At 34.4% G+C, this 18,859-nt stretch overlaps 1 protein-coding gene across 1 annotated transcript in view; it reads left to right on the forward strand.

Annotated features, from left to right (window-relative positions):
- LOC150108100 (guanine nucleotide-binding protein G(o) subunit alpha-like) overlaps positions 1–18,859 on the forward strand; it is a 103,327-nt gene that overhangs the window by 60,460 nt on the left and 24,008 nt on the right. The window contains exon 6 of the mRNA XM_090416239.1: positions 8,515–8,644. Within this exon, the coding sequence (XP_090272365.1) occupies positions 8,515–8,644 (130 nt within the window). The remainder of the gene's footprint in view (positions 1–8,514; positions 8,645–18,859) is intronic.

The following is an 18,859-nucleotide window of genomic DNA, read 5'->3' on the forward strand; positions in this document are numbered from 1 at the left end:
TTGATGCCATCTGTTCATGCCTATAATCTTTCTCAGGACTCTCATATCTGCGGTCTCTAGTCTTTGGTCAAGTGTTTTACTTATGACCAAGCTCTCAGATCCATAAGTTAAAACTGGTTTGAACACTGTCTTGTATACAGCTAATTTAGTGTTCTAATTTCTCTCTTATTCCATATGAATTTATTCATTTGACTTCCTACCACACCAGCTTTGTTGATTCTGTTGTCTATTTCCATATTTAATTTACCATTTTCACTAAAAATCGTGCCTAAGTAGCTGAAATGTTTTACTTGTTCCACGGGTTCCCCGTTCACAACACAGTTGACATTTTCAACAATTCTATCTATTTTCATTGTCTTTGTCTTTTTAATGCTAACCTTCATACCATATCTATTACAACAGTTATTCAATTTAGTCAGGGAATCTTGCAAACTTGTAGTGGATTTATTCAGAAGTATAACATCGTCCGCATAAAGCAAAGAGCTGACATTAACATCTCCAATTCTGATATCATGTTTAATACCACTTTCCTTCATAATGTAATCCATATAGATAATGAATAACAGAGGGGATAATATACATCCTTGTCTCACACCAGAATTAACATTAAACCATCTTCCTGTACATCATTCAATTCTAACTGCTGACTTACAACTCAAATACAGACTAAGTATTGCTTGATATAATGCCCCATTGACACCATATAACTGTAGCGTATTGAATAGCTTCTCTCTTGGCACCTTGTCATATGCCTTTTCCAGATCGTCAAAAACTTAAATACAGATGTTTGTTATATTCCCATGCTTGCTCAAATATTTGTCGTAAAGTGAAGATCTGATCCTGACAGCCTCTATTTGGCCTGAATCCAGCTTGTTCTTAACCAAGCTTTTCTTCCACAATTCTTCTCAAACGTTTCTCAAGTATACTTGCATAGATCTTGCCAGGAACACTCAGTAGGGAAATATCTCTGTAATTCTCACATTCAGTTTTATTTCCCTTTTTATATATGGGCACTATTAGAGCTCTACTCCAATCATTGGGAATTTGTCCCTCTGTCCAGGCATTCTGAACTATGCAGTGCAACCACTGTAAGACTTATACCACCATACTTCAGCATTTCTGGTCGAATAATATCTACTCCTGCTGCCTTTCCACATTTCAAACCTTTGATGGCTTTTTCTACTTCAAGTATGGATATGTATTCCTGACTGTATGCCTGTTGAGTGTTTTTTACCACTGTGCTATCACTGCTTGTTTCATTTAGCAATTTTTCGAAGTAATTATTCCATCCTTCAAGGATATCTTTTTCTCCCGTTTTCACCTTTATCATCTCTAACTCCTTTTACAGCACTCTTTCCTCGATTTCTAAGCTTCTTCAACAACCTCCAGAATATCTTACTACCTTCTTGATATTTATTTTCTATGTTCTTGCCAAAGTCCTCCAATGACTTTTGTTTAGCTAGTTTTACGCAGTGTTTTGCTTTCTTACATTTGTCTCTGTATTCTCTAAGAGCAAAAACTGACTTATTTGCCAGGAACTTTTGATATGATTTCTTGTTTTCCTTCACTGCCTCTTTAACTTCCTGTGTCCACCATTGAGTCCTGATTTTTCTATCCTTGCAGACAACCACACCACATACCTCTCTGGCTGAATCAATCAGGGTTTTCTTCAAGAGTGCTACTGAATCTCCAAGGTTTGATTCCTGTTCTCAAACTCTTTCATTTTTTCTTCAATAATCTTTGTGTATATTAGTCTACAGTTCACATCTGAGAGCTGCTCAACTTTTATTCGCTTTAAAACTTTCTTACATGTTATTCTTTTCAATATGAAATTCAATTTTATCCTGCTCAAGACTAAATAGTGATCACTTCCAATTTCAAATCCTCTGTACACTCTGGTGTCCTGCACCAGGGAGAAAACATCACTATCAACAGTAACATAGTCAATGATACTTTTCTTATTCCTTGCCTCTTCTCTCCATGTGAATTTGTGCACATTTTTATTTTGGTACATGCTGTTAGTAATAACCAGTCCATGTCCTGAGAAGAAATCCGAGAGGTATTTGCCATTATTATTAGCTTTGCTCTTTTCTCCAAATTTTCCCAAAATATTTTTGTATGTCTGACAATCATTTCCTACTCTGCTATTTAGATCCCGAACAAGGACCAACTTTTCCTTTTTCATTGTGTCAGTTGCTTTTTCTAAAACATCAAAAAATTCCTCCACTTCTACCTTAGTAGAACCTTCTGTGGGACTAGGCACAAATAAGTCTCATTGTCCAGTTCCCCATTCTCATATTTGTCCACATCACTCTACTTGAGACTGCCTGCCATTCAAGATTAGCCTATTTAGATCCCGAACAAGGACCAACTTTTCCTTTTTCATTGTGTCAGTTGCTCTTTCTAAAGCATCAAAAAATTCCTCCACTTCTACCTTAGTAGAACCTTCTGTGGGACTAGGCACAAATAAGTCTCATTGTCCAGTTCCCCATTCTCATATTTGTCCACATCACTCTACTTGAGACTGCCTACCATTCAAGATTAGCCTCGTATTTTGTGTTGAATACTGTGGCTACTCTTCTTTTCCTTGATTGTCATTGCCTGAATATAACATTTTGTATTTATTGCTCAGAAAGATCTCACCAGTTTTGGCCTTTTTTGTTTCAGTCACCCCTATTATGTCGATCTGGTACTTATCTAATTCCTCAGCTAGCTCCATTTCTTTGCCATTCAGGCTTCTTATGTTGATAGTACTGATCTTTAACTCTGGTGATGTTGAGTTGGGGTATGTTTTCAGATTTGTTCCAGTAGCTGACTTTTCGCTGTTCACGCTGGTTTCCTGGAAAAAAAAAACGGGGGCCCTTGTTTAACCGGGCGATGCCCCAGCCGGCATGAAAGTTTGTCAATGTTGTACCATCATTTTTTATTTTGGTTTAACCAATAAGAATACAGCTTGGTCGGCTAAATACCAAATTGCCACCCATCCTCGTTCGTTCAGTATCCAGGTAGATACCCAACACTGTGCACCACAAGAAGGTGAGGATTGGACATTAAGTCAGAAGCTCTGGTCGGTTCTCCGCATTCCTTTAAAGGCTATGTGGAGGTTTCCTCTCAGTTATACAGCTTTGACCCTTAAGTACCCCTTGAAGCAAGTTATATTTTTATGATATTTTTCCTGAACAGAAATCTACAATGCATTTCCATGATTATTATCCCTGCACTTGTTTTCATGTTTTCCCAAATATTTCCAATTTCTATATCTGGGATTGAATTTCCTGATTTGCTGTTTAGATCTGCATTAAATATATATATATAGAGAGAGAGAGAGAGAGAGAGAGATAGTTATGTGTTGTAATTTTTACAGTTAAAAAGCTGAATTTAAAATTCTTACATATAGTATAGTCAGAGTCCCATTGTATTCAGTATTATGGTATTAGTTCATAGTAATAAATTATTCAGATATTTTCTATTCAACAACTGTGGGATCTTAAACTCATTGACATTATTTTTACTTACTGGATTAATTAATTTGTTAAAGCTTATGTTATTTATTATAAATGCCTGAGGACTAAGATGTAAACAGGTTTTTTTCTCCTTTTTTTGTAAGAGGGTATATTTCATGGCCAAATGTGAAAATGCTCTTGATATTACTATAAGACTAATGTCTCTATAATCCTTTAAGAACTAATGTAGTTAGCACTCACGTTTGTCATTCATGTTGAAACAGCGCTGATATTATTACAGTATTATTATTATTATATGGTATCTCCATGGAGTCTGGAGACTCATTGTGTCAGACCAAACTAACTATTATACACACAAAACCTATCGTGCCTTTCCTTAAACTCATTCACTGTCATTGCACTCGCAACTGATTTTGGCAATCCATTCCACACTCATTCACCAATCTCCATGCAAAAAATCTGGTCTGCCCACCCCCTACTAACCACACTCTTACACAATTTCCATGGTATGATAATATCAAGGTAATATTATTATCATTACTTTAGTAACGATAATATCAAGTGGTATTGAGAAAGTCAAACCACAACTCCCAAGTTGGCTTTAATATTTGAATCTGTGCCTTTAGTAGACATAATAGGTAGTCTTTTGATTATAGATGCAGAGGTGGTCATGTTGTGAATCAAAAGTCCAGGTTCATTGTGTGGAAGTTAGTCTAGGAGTTCCATTTCCTGAAATCAATTAGTGAATTTGTGTGCAGATTCTGTACTATGAAGGAGCACTTAGCATCCAAATATATTGCCAGCATGAGAATTTGAAGATAGCTGGTTGAAGGACTCTCCTGCATATTGCATATCAAGCCAAATTTGCTCTTGTATGTTTTTTGATGACAAGATTAGTAAACACTTCCAATAGTTCCAGTTTTAGTCATATACAGTTTAATTGTTGTAAATTTGTACCATTGCCTTGTATTTGAATATTCTTAATATAGTTATTTTGTTAAATATTTGTGTTGGCTCTTTTCTTCATACATACTCTCCAGATTTCCGGCTTGACATACAGAAGTCCAGTAATGTTTGTGAACAAGGAAGAATTAGTACACAATTCTCATTTACAATGCAGTGGCCAAAATTATCAGTTTTCATTGCTTCACAGATCAGTGGTATTGGGATTGGAGCAGAGATGGATACCATTTCCTCTCTCCATACAAACATGTTAGACGTAGATGTTTAAGGGAACTTCTGTTGTAGATGGTCTTTTGAATTAAATAAAGTTTAGCACAAGTAAAAAGATTATAGAATTTATTAACTCCTGTATATTTCTTCCTTGCTACAAGGACATCATTAGGAAAAGAAGAAAATATTACTTCACAACATTCAAATTAATGTGTTAACTTACTCATATCTCAGTTACAATTAGATATGAGTAAGGAGAAAACATATTGTTAAAGTTCAAAGGAAACAATGGTTAGTTATGTGTTCAGGCTTAAGTTCTGGGTGAAACTTGTGCTTGAAGTTTAATAGAGTGAAAAGAGTACAGGAAAAGAATTAAATCAATGTGTTTAATGCTTCCAGCATTTCATCTCCTCAGTTACAGAGACATTTCAGGAAGTACAGTATAAAATTGTAACACACATATGCAACACAAAGGGAAACTTAGACTAGATAGGATATCTATGACCACTAATCAGAAGCTTGCATTGTAATACAGGATCACAGCAGTTAATGTTTCCCTGATTTGCTATTATTTTGGGTAGTTTAATCTCATCTATATACCAACTATGGTCATGAATAAATATGTATTTTTTATGTTCTTCCATGCAGATGGTGACCGATTAAGAAAAGAAAGAAAGAAAGCAGTATGGAAGGAATATAAATAAAAAGGTGATCTGCATGCTCATTAGCGGCACAGAGCACAGGCAAGAAGAGTGACTAGTATGCCATGGAATGCTAAATCAGATTATGAGAGAAAATTACTCAGCAGGTCAAATTAAATTCAAGTGTTTTATGCTAAGTAACAGGAAAGAGAATAATTATGGAACAATAAATATACTTAATGCTGATGTAAAAGTGACAGAAGTAGAATAAATAGTTGAGCTACTAAGCAATCGCATTGCAAGGATGTATCATCCAGGTGGAGACTTTGTAGTTGTTGATGTGACAGAAGCTGTGAAAAATTAAGTAGTCCAACTGGAGGTGTTCAGCATATTGAAATATATCATTGAGAATACAGCAATGGGACTGGATAGTATGTCAGCCCATGTACTATGTGAATATGCAAGAGAACTGGCAGTGCCTCTGATGAAGTTGTGTAATGTAAGTCTCAGCTCTGAAAAGGTTCCAAGTGAGTGGAAAGAGGGTAAAATAGTTCCATTACATAAAGGTGGCTTCAAGGCAGAAGTAGCAAATTAGCCCAATTAGTATCTCAGGAGTAGTGGTTAAAGTTAAAATTCAGGATTAGGTGGATAGCAGTATGATATGCAGTGATGCTGAAGTAGAATCAAGATACTAGTGGAGAGTCCCAGAGCTCTGTATCTAGGGCCACTAATCTTTAATTTGTATACTAATGATATATATATATATATATATATATATATAGAGAGAGAGAGAGAGAGAGAGAGAGAGAGAGATTGAAGGAGGGGATATTCAATTGTTTGCTGATGATGCAAAATTGCTGAGGGAAATGGTTGATAAAGTAGATATCCTGCAAGATGATGATTTAAATAAATTGACGGTGTGAGCAAAGGACAATGGTTGTCAGTTTAATGTTGCAAAATGTAATGTTATGCATTTTGGGATGAAAAGATTACATACTTCATATCATACTTACTAGATTACAAGAAAATGATGAGACTAAGGATCTTTGAGTGATGGTGAACAGAGATTTGAAGTTCAGAGGACATATTGCAAAAGCTGAAAAAATTGCTCAAAGGATTACTTGAATGTTGAATAACAAATTGACAAGTAAAGATAGGGAGTAATTGTCCCTCTCTCTAAGGCTATGATTTGTCTGCATCTTGAATACTGTGCACATATTTGGTCACCTGGTGAGTGATAAAAAAAAAAAAAAGAAAGAAAGCAGTGGGGAAGTAGTCTGGAGGTGGTGAAGAAGATTCAAAGACAAGTGATCAAGCTGGTGAGAGGGCTGTGATGATAGATTGAAGATATGTAGGCTGTTGAGTTTAGTTGAGAGGTGGAGGAGAGAGGACATGATAGAAATCTGTTACTAAAGGGATTCTATAAAATTGTGAATGGCGAATGAGTGGAGTGGATTGCCAGAAGTATTCGTGAGTATTCCAATAGTGAATTAGTTTTAGAAGGGGGTATGATAGGTGAATTATGTGAATAATAGTTACTATGTGTCTCCTGTAATGAGTCTTTTGACTCTATGGAGATATCCCATCTAATAATGATACTTATATAATTTAAGTTGAAATCAATCATTAATTATAATAAAAATCATATGATTGAACCTTACTACAAAATTATCATCATCAAATTCCTGACATGTACCCTTGAGGGGTGTACAGAATTACTACATAAAAAATGTACATCATTACTAACTTCCTATCTACAATTTTCCTCCAAATCAATCTGTTACCTGTCAAGACTCCAACATTATCAGATCTTATATTTCGATCTTCTAAGGCACTTTTACTACAGAATTAAGCAAAGCTAATTTTTTTCAGCTAATATTTTGCAAACCAACTAATTTCACCAATGTATAAGTCAGTTGCTACATAATAAAGAACTATCATTGTTATCAATGTTATTAAGTATTTTTTACTGACACAACACAGCTTGTTCTTCTCTCACATTAAAAATACTTTATTTTAAATGACCATGTAGTCTTTTCAATGAAAAACAAATGACCCTTTTTAGTTTGTCTGTTTGAGATTGTTACCTCCTTTAAAAACATTGAAATTAATAAAAGAGAGTTTAAGTATAGTAATCTATCATTTATCTGACCACACTGGGAAGGGCAGTTGCCATCCTGATAATTGAAAGGTCAGATAACTGAAGTTAACTTTATATGGAATAAGAAAGAAATTATCCAAAAAACAAAACTCGCAGTATACAAAACAGTGTTCAAACCAGTTTTAAGTTATGGATCTGAGGACTGGGTTAGAAATAAAGCACTTGATCAAAGACTAGAGACTACTGATATGAGAGTTCTGAGAAAAATTTGGGGAGAGAACAAATGACATCAATGGCAGAATCATATTAAACATGAAGATATTAGAAAGGAACTTTATATTGTTAACATTGAAGAATGTGTGAGTAGGGCTAATCTAAGTTGGTATGTCCACTTAAATAGCATTGGTGGGGAAAGGTTAGCAAAACAGATGTTTGATGCCAAGATAGCAGGAAAGAGATCCAGAGGAAGACCAAGGTTTAGATGGTTTGATTCTGTCAGAGGTTCCTTTGAAGAATAAAATGTTAAATATGACAATATTGAAATTCTGATAAGTAATAGACTAATTTGGAGGAAAATTGTTGATAGGAGATTAATAATAATGTAAACTTAATCATGTAGTGCTGTCGTAGTAGCCTGAACACCCCTTGAGGGTACATATCAGGAAATTAATAATGATTATAACTGAAGTACAGTTATGTGGTAGTGTTCCAGACAGTTGGCATGCATGAGTCAACTACATTTTCCAACTACATTGCTGAAGTTGGAAAATTTTCCTACTGCTATATTATATGACTGTTGATTACATTAATCAGTCATGTAGCATAACTAGTCTTTATAAGAAAAAATAAATTAATCCAATATATGGTATTTTGTTTTATAAAAGAACTGGAAGAAATTTAGGAATAACATTCCTATTGTATGTTATATAAATTAGTCCATAAAACATCTCATAATTTTCTCAGAGAAAATATCTAGAAATAATTTATGTTAATGACATTTTTATGTCATTATCACTGAAATTTAAATTGCATAATTGAAATTAATGTTGGTTATTATCAATATTCTAATTCCATCAATAGATGATAGATAATAAATCAACTTATTCTGATTTTCTTTACTTTTTCTTCCATCCAGAATGTTTGATGTTGGAGGCCAAAGATCAGAAAGGAGAAAATGGATACAGTGTTTTGATGATGTGCGAGCATTACTCTTTGTTGTTGCCCTTAGTGGCTATGATATGATGCTTCAAGAAGATCCATCTGTGGTAAGTGTTCCTATCATATGTATATGTAATTACACTTCATCTTACAAATATATAATAAATATATTGAAAATGGAGATATTAAATACTTTAATCAGGTTAAGTATCAACAGATCTATAAATGAAATAAAAATCAACAACATATGTAGCAGTCTCATTACTGAAGTCGAGTATCCTTGACTTCAGTAATGTAATTTTAATAGATAAAGTGAATAGTGTTTTTCCTATAAAGATAGTTTTTCGGATGTAAATTATGCATCAAAAACCTGAGTTTTCTGGAGGAAAAATCAGAGACTCTGGTTTTCATTCCATCTTTATACTCTACAAGAAAAAAATTCTTCATGTTCTAGATGTTATTCAGACTTGGCTCTATCTATTTTTAATGCTTACTGAGCTACACAGGTTCTTAGTGAATTAAATGGGTCCCATAAATTTTATCTTTGTTCGAGAGAAATCTTTGATAAACAAAAATTCTGTGTGGAAAACATTTATTATATGTTATTAATCTTAAACATTGGATTTAAGTCTGAAAAAAGTTGTATCCTCTTCATACAAATAGCATGTGCTTAAATAAAATACAAAATTGAACATTTATCTTCATGGATGTCCTTTCATCATCATCATCTCATCCGCTTGGTAATGGGTTGAGTCCACTAAGAAGAAAGGTTCTCCTCTTATCACGATCTTTGGCCATCTCGGTCATGACTCTATAGCTGGGCAGATGGGAGTGTTCTTTCAGCAACTTTATCTGAGTAGATCTGACTCTAGGTCTTTTACCTCCTATATGTCCATTCAGAGCTAAATATGGCAGTCTATGAGGGCATCAATTGAGATGACCAAATCATCTCAATTGATGCTTAATGGTTGTATCTATTATATCATCTGGGAAGTTTAAATCTATTCTGACTTGATCGTTGGTCTTATGTTGCATCCAGTGGGTGTTGTTGATTTTTCTGAGGCATTTCATTTCAAATGCTTGAAGTTTCTTGATTGGTTGTTGAGTTTATCTCCAGGCTTCTGAAGCATAGGTAACTGAGGGGATGATAATTGTTTTATATAATTTTAGTTTTAGCTTTGTTGGGATTTTTTTATTTTTCCATATTTTATGTAGTTTATTCATACTGGTCCAACCAAGGTTTAGCCTGTGTTTTATTGTTTCCATGTCGTTGAGGTTACTGTAAATGAGACTGCCAAAATAAATATATTAACTTGTTCCAACAGATGATTTTTCGAGATTTATAGAAATATTTTCTTCTTCTCTTCCTATCTTCATTATTTTTGTTTTATGAAGATTTATTTTCATACCATAGGTTTTTACAGGAGTCATTTAAGATATTAATAGTTTTTTCTAATTGTGGTTTAGAATCTGCTAGGATAATGATATCATCAGCGTATTTGATGTGATTAAAGTTGGTGCCATTGCTTTTTACACCTGGTTCATCAGCTATGGTTTTACAGATTTCTAAGAAGATGAAAAGAGTTGAGGTGAAAGAGGGCAACCCTGCATTATACCTTTCTCGACTTTGAAATCCTTAGTTTTAATGTTGTTCGTTTTAACAAAAGCTTTAGTATCTCCATAATAATTTGTAATAAATGTTAAAATATCTGAATCCATTCTTACATTCTTTAAAATGATGATCAATTTGTTTCTATTAACTGAATCAAAGGCTTGCTTGAAATTATAAAACAACAGTATATGGGCAGGTTGTATTCCCAATATTTTTCTGCTATATTATTAATGGTGAAGATGTGGTCTATAGTGGATCTATGTGGCCTGAATCCTGCTTGATTTTCTTCTCAATTGATTTTTTCTGTAAGCACCTGTGTTCTCTTTTGAATAATTCGGATGAATAGTTTATAGCTATGACTTAAGAGTGTTATGGGTCTGTAATTTTCACATAATTCTTTTGTCTCCTTTTTTATGAATTGGTATAATAACTCCTGTTTTTCAGTCAGTTGGGATTACTCCAGTATAAAGAACTTGGTTAAATAATTTCATTAAGAAGTTAATGGCTTCCTTGCCACCATAGTTCTATGGATATTTCATCTTTGCCCATAGCTTTTGAGAGTACCAAATGAAACTCTCATTTGGTTCATTGCATTTATAATTTCTGCTGCAGTTATGAGTGGTGCCTTTTCATATATCATCTCTTCTGTTATACTTTCCTTCTCATGTTCTTTCTGAAATAATGTTTGATAGTAGTCTTTTCAGATTATTTTAATATTTTGTGTTCATCCAGTTTCTAGATTGTTTTTATCTTTCATTGTTAGTGGTTTATCTTTATATATCTTAATTAATTCTTTTATAATTTTATATACAGTTTTATTGTCATTTCTTTTATTAGCTTTTTTTCATACAGTTTTGCTTTTTCCTCAGTCCAATCATTTTTGGCAGATATGTACAGTTTATCAATTTTGTTTTTAAGGTTCTTATAGTGTTATTTATTTTCTTCTGTTTTTTTTTATATTTAATATATGCTTTGCTGTTCTTTTTTCTTCTAAAGTATTTAAAATTTCAGGGGTTATCCATTCATGATTTAGTTTTGCTGTTCCAAGTATCTTTCATGCAGTATTTATAATAATTGTTTTATAAAATTTTCTATATTATCATAAGTTAATCGTCTGATCTCATTTCCTATTAGTATTTGATAGTTGTCTTACACAAATTTCTCTTTCAGTTTTGACATGTCCATTTTGTTGATAAAAGCTCATGACTTGCAGTACTTAAATTTTAGTTTTATTTTTGCCACAAGCAGTTCATGGTCAGTGTCAAAATCTGGAGTTTTTAAAGTTCTAACATTTTGAACTGATGATTTCCAGTTACTTTTGATTAAAATGTAATCAATACAGTTCTTTGTTGTACCATCTGGTGAGGTCCATGTGTATTTGTGGGAAGGTCTATGAAAAAAAAAGAGGTATTGCAGATAAATAGATTATTTGCTTTACAAAATTCTAGTATTCTTTCTCCTCTTTCATTTCTATTGTCAACTCCAAACCTGCCCATCACATCTTCCATGTGCCTGGAGTGAACTGCCCAATCTTGGCATTAAAATCTCCCATCACAATTAATATATCTTTCTTATTAGTCTTGTCTATTAAATCTTGTAACTTATCATAAAAAATGTCGATTTGTTCATCTTCATGTGACTGGTTGGGTGTGTAGATGTGAATAATTGTAAAATGAACATTTTTCTCTTTACCTTTTAGTCTGATAGGAGTTTAGTCTCCTCTAGGCTACCCTTTACATTGGTATATTACAATAAAAAATTGCCTATTAATTATTTTTTAATACATCTACTTATTGGAGGTATCAAAGGGTGACTTTGTTTCCAGGTTTGTATTTTCTATTTCTGTTTATAAATATGTTCATTTCCTCTTTTCTTTTGTTTAAAGTTGTCTTTAAATGGTAGATAAAATGCTAGAAGAAACTGACCAGACTTCAGGAGCCAATGTAGCAGAGATTGCAAATACAACTAAGAAGATGAGTGCATTGCCAAAACAAACATTAACATGTAAGGATAAGGAAGTCATTTTCCTCTTTATGACACTGTGATATGACCTCACCTGGATTACTGTGTGCTGATCTGGTCCTCTGGTTTCTAAGATGATGCAAGTACAGGTTGGAAGGGTGCAAAGGAGAGCATTAAAGATGATATCGGGACTGGAGAATAGAGGACAGGTTGAGATTCTTTGGACCATGGACACTAATAATCAGGAGAAAGAGGGTGTCATTTTTACTTTTTTTATGTGACTCTCACCTATGAAAGGAATAAACCTATAGTGCATTCATACTGTGAATAGGCTAAGGATTCTTTTTCATTTTTTAATTAATTATATATATATATATATATATATATGTTACGGTTAAAGTGATAAATCCGGTTATTATTAATAATTACCGGTTAAAGTGAATAATTAGAATTAATCACTTTAACTGGTTAAAGTGAATAATTCCTAGAGGAGTCTGGTAAATGTAATAAAAACGTGTTTATAGGTTTTGTATAGAGGTTTTCATTCTCAATAGAAATTATAACAGCTTAGGTTAGGTTAGTTTATAATGAAAGAAGTAAGGAAAGTACTTCTTTTGCACTCAATGAAATCAGAAATCATTATAAACTAACCTAACCTTTATCGGTTGGAAATCATTATAAACTAAACTAACCTAATCTTTATTGGTTAGGTTAGGTTAGTTCATAATGAAAAAAGTAAGGAAAGTATTTCTTTTGCACTCAATGAAATCAGAAATCATTATAAACTAACCTAACCTGGATGTTGCATATCGAACCAGAGTGTAGTCGTAGTTTGTCTTGAGCAGATTAATGGGGATGATAGATAAATGGTGTTGTGGGCCGAGCTTAATGATTGCGTGCAGATAAATGGAGATAACAAATAAAAGTTGTTGTGGGCAGATGAATGGGGATTTTAGATAAATCAGAGAGGAACTGATCAGTGCTTTTCTCCATTGATGAGGAAAGAGGTACAGCAATGACGTTCAACTATTATCGCGATTTATCTGCCCACAACAACTTTTATTTGTTATCCCCATTTATCTGCCCATGACAAACTATGACTACACTGGTTCGACATGCGACATCCAGGTTAGGTTAGGTTAGTTTATAAATGATTTCTGATTTCAATGAGTGCAAAAGAAGTACTTTTCTTACTTTTTTCATTATAACCTATCCTAAGCTGTTATAATTTCTATGGAGAATGAAAACCTATATATGCCAAAACAAACATTAACATGTAAGGATAAGGAAGTCATTTTTCCTCTTTATAACACTGTGATATAACCTCACCTGGACTACTGTGTGCTGATCTGGTCCTCTGGTTTCTAAGATGATGCAAGTACAGGTTGGAGGGGTGCAAAGGAGATCATTAAAGATGATATCGGGACTGGAGAATAGATAATACTAAGAGGACCTATAAACATGTTTTTATTATATTTACCAGCCTCCTCTAGGAATTATTCACTTTAACCTGTTAAAGTGATTAATTCTCGTAAATTATTCACTTTAACCGGAAATTATTAATAATAACCAGATTTATCACTTTAACCGTAACATATATATATTTGTATTTCTTCATTTATTTTTTTGCATAGTCTGGAAATCCTGGTCTAGAGAACAAACATGGAACTTTTTTAATGCCACTTCAGGCTACCAGTAAGTGGGTGGTGATCTTACACCTGGTGATGAAATTCATCTCCCACCTAAAGACAATCATAAACATCCATGCCAACAGCAGGATTCAAACCTGCAGCCTGTTGGTTGGAGAGCAGATATGCTAACCACTGGCAAATGATAGAGACCAGCTTTGTATGATGGGAGATATGATAGAGATTTAAAACTTTCTCAAAAGGATCATACAGGATACCAGTAGATTTGGTTTTTCATTTTATGGTGGGTGGGAGAAGATGAGAGGGCATCCATGGCAGTCAAGAAAAAGGTGAGAACTAGATTTTTCTGTCATAGAGCGGTGTGTGACTGGAATGGCTTTGGAGGTGGTGAGTGCATTTAGTGTGAATGAATTCAATGAATCCCTGACTCCCTGGAGGTCTCTTGTAATAATAAAATATTTTTTGTGTATGTTTATAAGAAAAACAAAAATTGCTTTTCTCTAATTATTTATTAGAGAAAAGCAATTTTTGTTTTTCTTATAAATATACACAAAAAAAAAAAAAATTATTATTATTACAAGAGACCTCCATGGAGTCAGGGATTTATTGAATTCATCCACACCACATGCACTCACCACCTCCAAAGCCATTCCAGTCACACACTGCTAAGGAATAAGAAAAGTCTCATTGACTATGCTATTGTTGATAGTCAAGTTTTCTCCCTGGTGCAGGACACCAGAGTATACAGAGGATTTGAAATTGGAAGCGATCACTATTTAGTCTTGAGCAGGATAAAATTGAATTTCATATTGAAAAGAATAACATGTAAGAAAGTTTTAAAGCGAATAAAAGTTGAGCAGCTCTCAGATGTGAACTGTAGACTAATATACACAAAGATTATTGAAGAAAAAATGAAAGAGTTTGAGAACAGGAACCAACCCTTGGAGATTCAGTGGCAAGCCTTGACAAAATCCCTGATTGAATCAGCTAGAGAGGCATGTGGTGAGGTTGTCTGCAAGGATAGAAAAATCAGAACTCTATGGTGGACACAGGAAGTTAAAGAGGCAGTGAAGGAAAAGAAGAAATCATATCAAAAGTTCCTGGCAAATAAGTCAGCTTTTGCTCTTAGAGAATACAGAGACAAATGTAAGAAAGCAAAACACTGCATAAAACTACCTAAACAAAAGTCATGGGAGGACTTTGGCAAGAACATAGAAAATAAATATCAAGAAGGTGGTAAGATATTCTGGAGGTTGTTGAAGAAGCTTAGAAATCGAGGAAGGAGTGCTGTAAAAGCAGTTAGAGATGATAAAAGTGACATGAAAACAGGACGGGGGGGTGCTTAAGAGTCAAAGATGTATAACTGAGAGGGGACCTCCTCATAGCCTTTAAAGGAATGCGAAGAACCGACCTGGGCTTCTGACCTAATGTCCAATCCTCACCTTCTCGTGGTACACCCTGTTGGGTATCTACTTGGATACTGAACGAACGAGGATTGGCTAACAATTTGGGATTTAGCCGACCAAATTGTATTCTTATTGGTTAAACCAAAATAAAAACTTATGGTACAACATGACAAAATTTCATGCCGGCTGGAACATCGCCTGGTTTAACAAAGCCCCTGTTGTTTTCTCCAGGGAACCAGGGCGAACAATGAAAAGTCAGCTACTGGAACATATCTGAAAACACACCCCAACTCAACATCACCAGAGTTAAAGATCGGTACTATCAACATAAGAAACCCGAATGGCAAAGAAATGAAGCTAGCTGAAGAATTAGATAAGTACCAGATCAACATAATAAGGGTTACTGAAACAAAAAAGACAAAAACTGGTGAGATCTTCCTGAGCAATAAATACAAAATGTTATATTCAGGCAATGACAATCAAGGAAAAGAAGGACTAGCCATAGTATTCAACACAAAATATGAGGTTCATCTTCTTGAATGGCAGGCAGTTTCAAGTAGAGTGATTTGGGCAAATATCAGAATGGGAAACTGGACAATGAGACTTATTTGGGCCTATGCCCACAGAAGGTTCTACTAAGGTAGAAGTGCAGGAATTTTTTGAGGCTCTAGAGAAAGCTACTGACACAATGAAAAAGGAAAATTTGGTCCTTGTTGGGGATCTAAATAGCAGAGCAGGAAATGATTGTCAGACATACAAAAATATTTTGGGATAATTTGGAGAAAAGAGCAAAGCTAATAATAATGGCAAATTCCTGTTGGATTTCTGCTCAGGACATGGACTGGTTATTACTGACACCATGTTCCAACATAAAAATGTGCACAAATTCACATGGAGAGAAGAGGCAAGGAATAAGAAAAGTCTCATTGACTATGTTATTGTTGATAGTGATGTTTTCTCTCTGGTGCCGGACACCAGAGTGTACAGAGGATTTGAAATTGGAAGTGATCACTATTTAATCTTGAGCAGGATAAAATTGAATTTCATATTGAAAAGAATAACATATAAGAAAGTTTTAAAGCGAATAAAATTTGAGCAGCTCCCAGATGTGAACTGTAGACTAAAATACACAAAGATTATTGAAGAAAAAATGAAAGAGTTTGAGAACAGGAATCAAACCTTGGAGATTCAATGGCACCCTTGAAGAAAGCCCTGAATGATTCAACTAGAGAGCCATTTGGTGAAGTTGTCTGCAAGGATAGAAAAATTAATACTCCATGACACAGGAAGTTAAAGAGGCAGTGAAAGAAAAGAAGAAAGCATATCAAAAGTTCCTGGCAAATAAGTCATAGGAAGACTTTGGCAAGAATATACAAAATTAATATCAAGAAGGTTTCAAAATATTCTGGAGGTTTTTGAAGAAGCTTAGAAATGTAGGAAAGAATTCTGTAAAAGGAGTTAGAGATGATAAAGGTGACATGAAAACGGGAGAAAAAGATATCCTTGAAGGATGGAGTAATTACTTTGAAAAACTGCTACATGAAACAAACAGTGATGACTGCACATTGGTAAAAAAACACTGACCAGGCATGCAGTCAGGAATACATATCCATACTTGAAGTAGAAAAAGCCATCAAAGGCTTGAAATGTGGAAAGACAGCAGGAGTAGATGATATTCGACCAGAAATACTGAAGTATGGTGGTATAAGAGTCTTACAGAAGCTGCACTGCATAGTTCAGAAAGCCTGGACAGAGGGACGAATTCCCGATGATTGGAGTAGAGCTCTCATAGTACTCATATATAAAAAGGGAAATAAAACTGAATGTGAAATTTGCAGAGGTATTTCCCTACTGAGAATTAACAAGATCTATGCAAGTATACTTGAGAAACGGTTGAGAAGAATTGTGGAAGAAAAGGTTGGTGAAGAACAAGCTGGATTCAGGCTAAATAGAGGTTGTCAGGATCAGATCTTCACTTTAAGACAAATAGTCGAGAAAGCATGGGAATATAACAAAGATCTGTATTTAAGTTTTGTCGATTTGGAAAAGGCATATGACAAGGTGCCAATAGAGAAGCTATTCAGTACGCTTCAGTTATATGGTGTCAATGGGGCATTATATCATGCAATACTTAGTCTGTATTTGAGTTATAATTTGGCAGTTAGAATTGAAGGATGTACAGGAAGATGGTTTAATGTTAAATCTGGTGTGATTTAACAATGATCTACATTATCCCCTCTGTTATTCATTATCTATATGGATCACATTATGAAGGAAAGTGGTATTAAACAGGACATCAGAATTGGAGATGTTAATGTCAGCTCTTTGCTTTATGCGGATGATGTTATACTTCTAAATAAATCTGCTACAAGTCTGCAAGATTCTCTGACTAAATTGAATAACTATTGTAATAGATATGGTATGAAGGTCAGCAATAAAAAGACAAAGACAATGAAAATATGCAGAATCATTGAAAATGTGAACTGTGTTGTGAATTGAGAACCTGTGGAACAAGTAAAACATTTCAGGTACTTAGACACAGTTTTTAGTGAAGTTGGTAAATTATATATAGAAATAGACAACAGAATCAGCAAAGCTGGTATGGTGGGAAGTCAGTTGGATAAATTCATGTGGAATAAGAGAGATTTTTAGTTGGAACACTAAATTAGCTGTATACAAGACAGTGTTCAAACCAGTTTTAACATGGATCTGAGAGCTGGGTCAGAAGTAAAACACTTGACCAAAGACTAGAGACCACAACTATAAGAGTCCTGAGAAAGATTTTAGGCATGAACAGATGGCATCAATGGCAATATCATATTAGAAACGAGGATATTAGGAAAGAAACATTGTCAGCATCCAGGAATGCGTTAGCAGAGCTAATCTCAGGTGATATGGTCACTTAAACAGAATCGGCGAAGAAAGATTAGCAAATCAAGTGTTCTCTGCCAGGTTGGCAGCAAACGACCCAGTGGAAGACCAAGAAAAAAGTGGATTAATACGGTAGAAAGTGCCTTAGACGATAGAAATATAAGTTCTGATAATGTTGGAGTCTTGACAAGTAAGAGACTGATTTGGAGCAAAATAGTAGATAGGAAGTTAGTAATGACGTAATTTTTTTCATGTAGTACTATCATATCCTATACCCCCCTTGAGGGTACATGGCAGGAATTTGATGATGATGATAATGAAAACAGGAGAAAATGATATCCTTGAAGCATGGAGTAATTACTTCGAAAAATTGCTAAATGAAACAAGCTGTGTTAGCACAGTGGTAAAATCACTTAACAGGCATACAGTCAGGAACACATAACTTGAAGCAGAAAAAGCCATCAAAGGTTTGAAATGTGGAAAGGCAGCAGGAGTAGATGATATTAGGCTTTCTGAACTATGCAGTGCTGATAATGATAAACATAGTTCAGAAAGCCTGGACAGAGGGACATATTCCTGATGATTGGAGTAGAGCTCTGATAGTACCCATATATAAAAAGGGAAATAAAACTGAATGTGAGAATTACAGAGGTATTTCCCTACTGAGTGTTCCTGGCAAGATCTATGCAAGTATACTTGAGAAACGGTTGACATGAATTGTGGAAGAAAAGCTTGGTGAAGAACAAGCTGGATTCAGGCCAAATAGAGGCCGTCAACATCAGATCTTCACTTTACAACAAATAGTCAAGAAAGCATGGGAAT

The sequence above is a fragment of the Typopeltis vanoorti genome, chromosome 3 (assembly GCF_054136105.1).
Source record: "Typopeltis vanoorti isolate ZY-2024b chromosome 3, IOZ_Tvanoo_1.0, whole genome shotgun sequence".
NCBI classification, from domain to species: domain Eukaryota; kingdom Metazoa; phylum Arthropoda; class Arachnida; order Uropygi; family Thelyphonidae; genus Typopeltis; species Typopeltis vanoorti.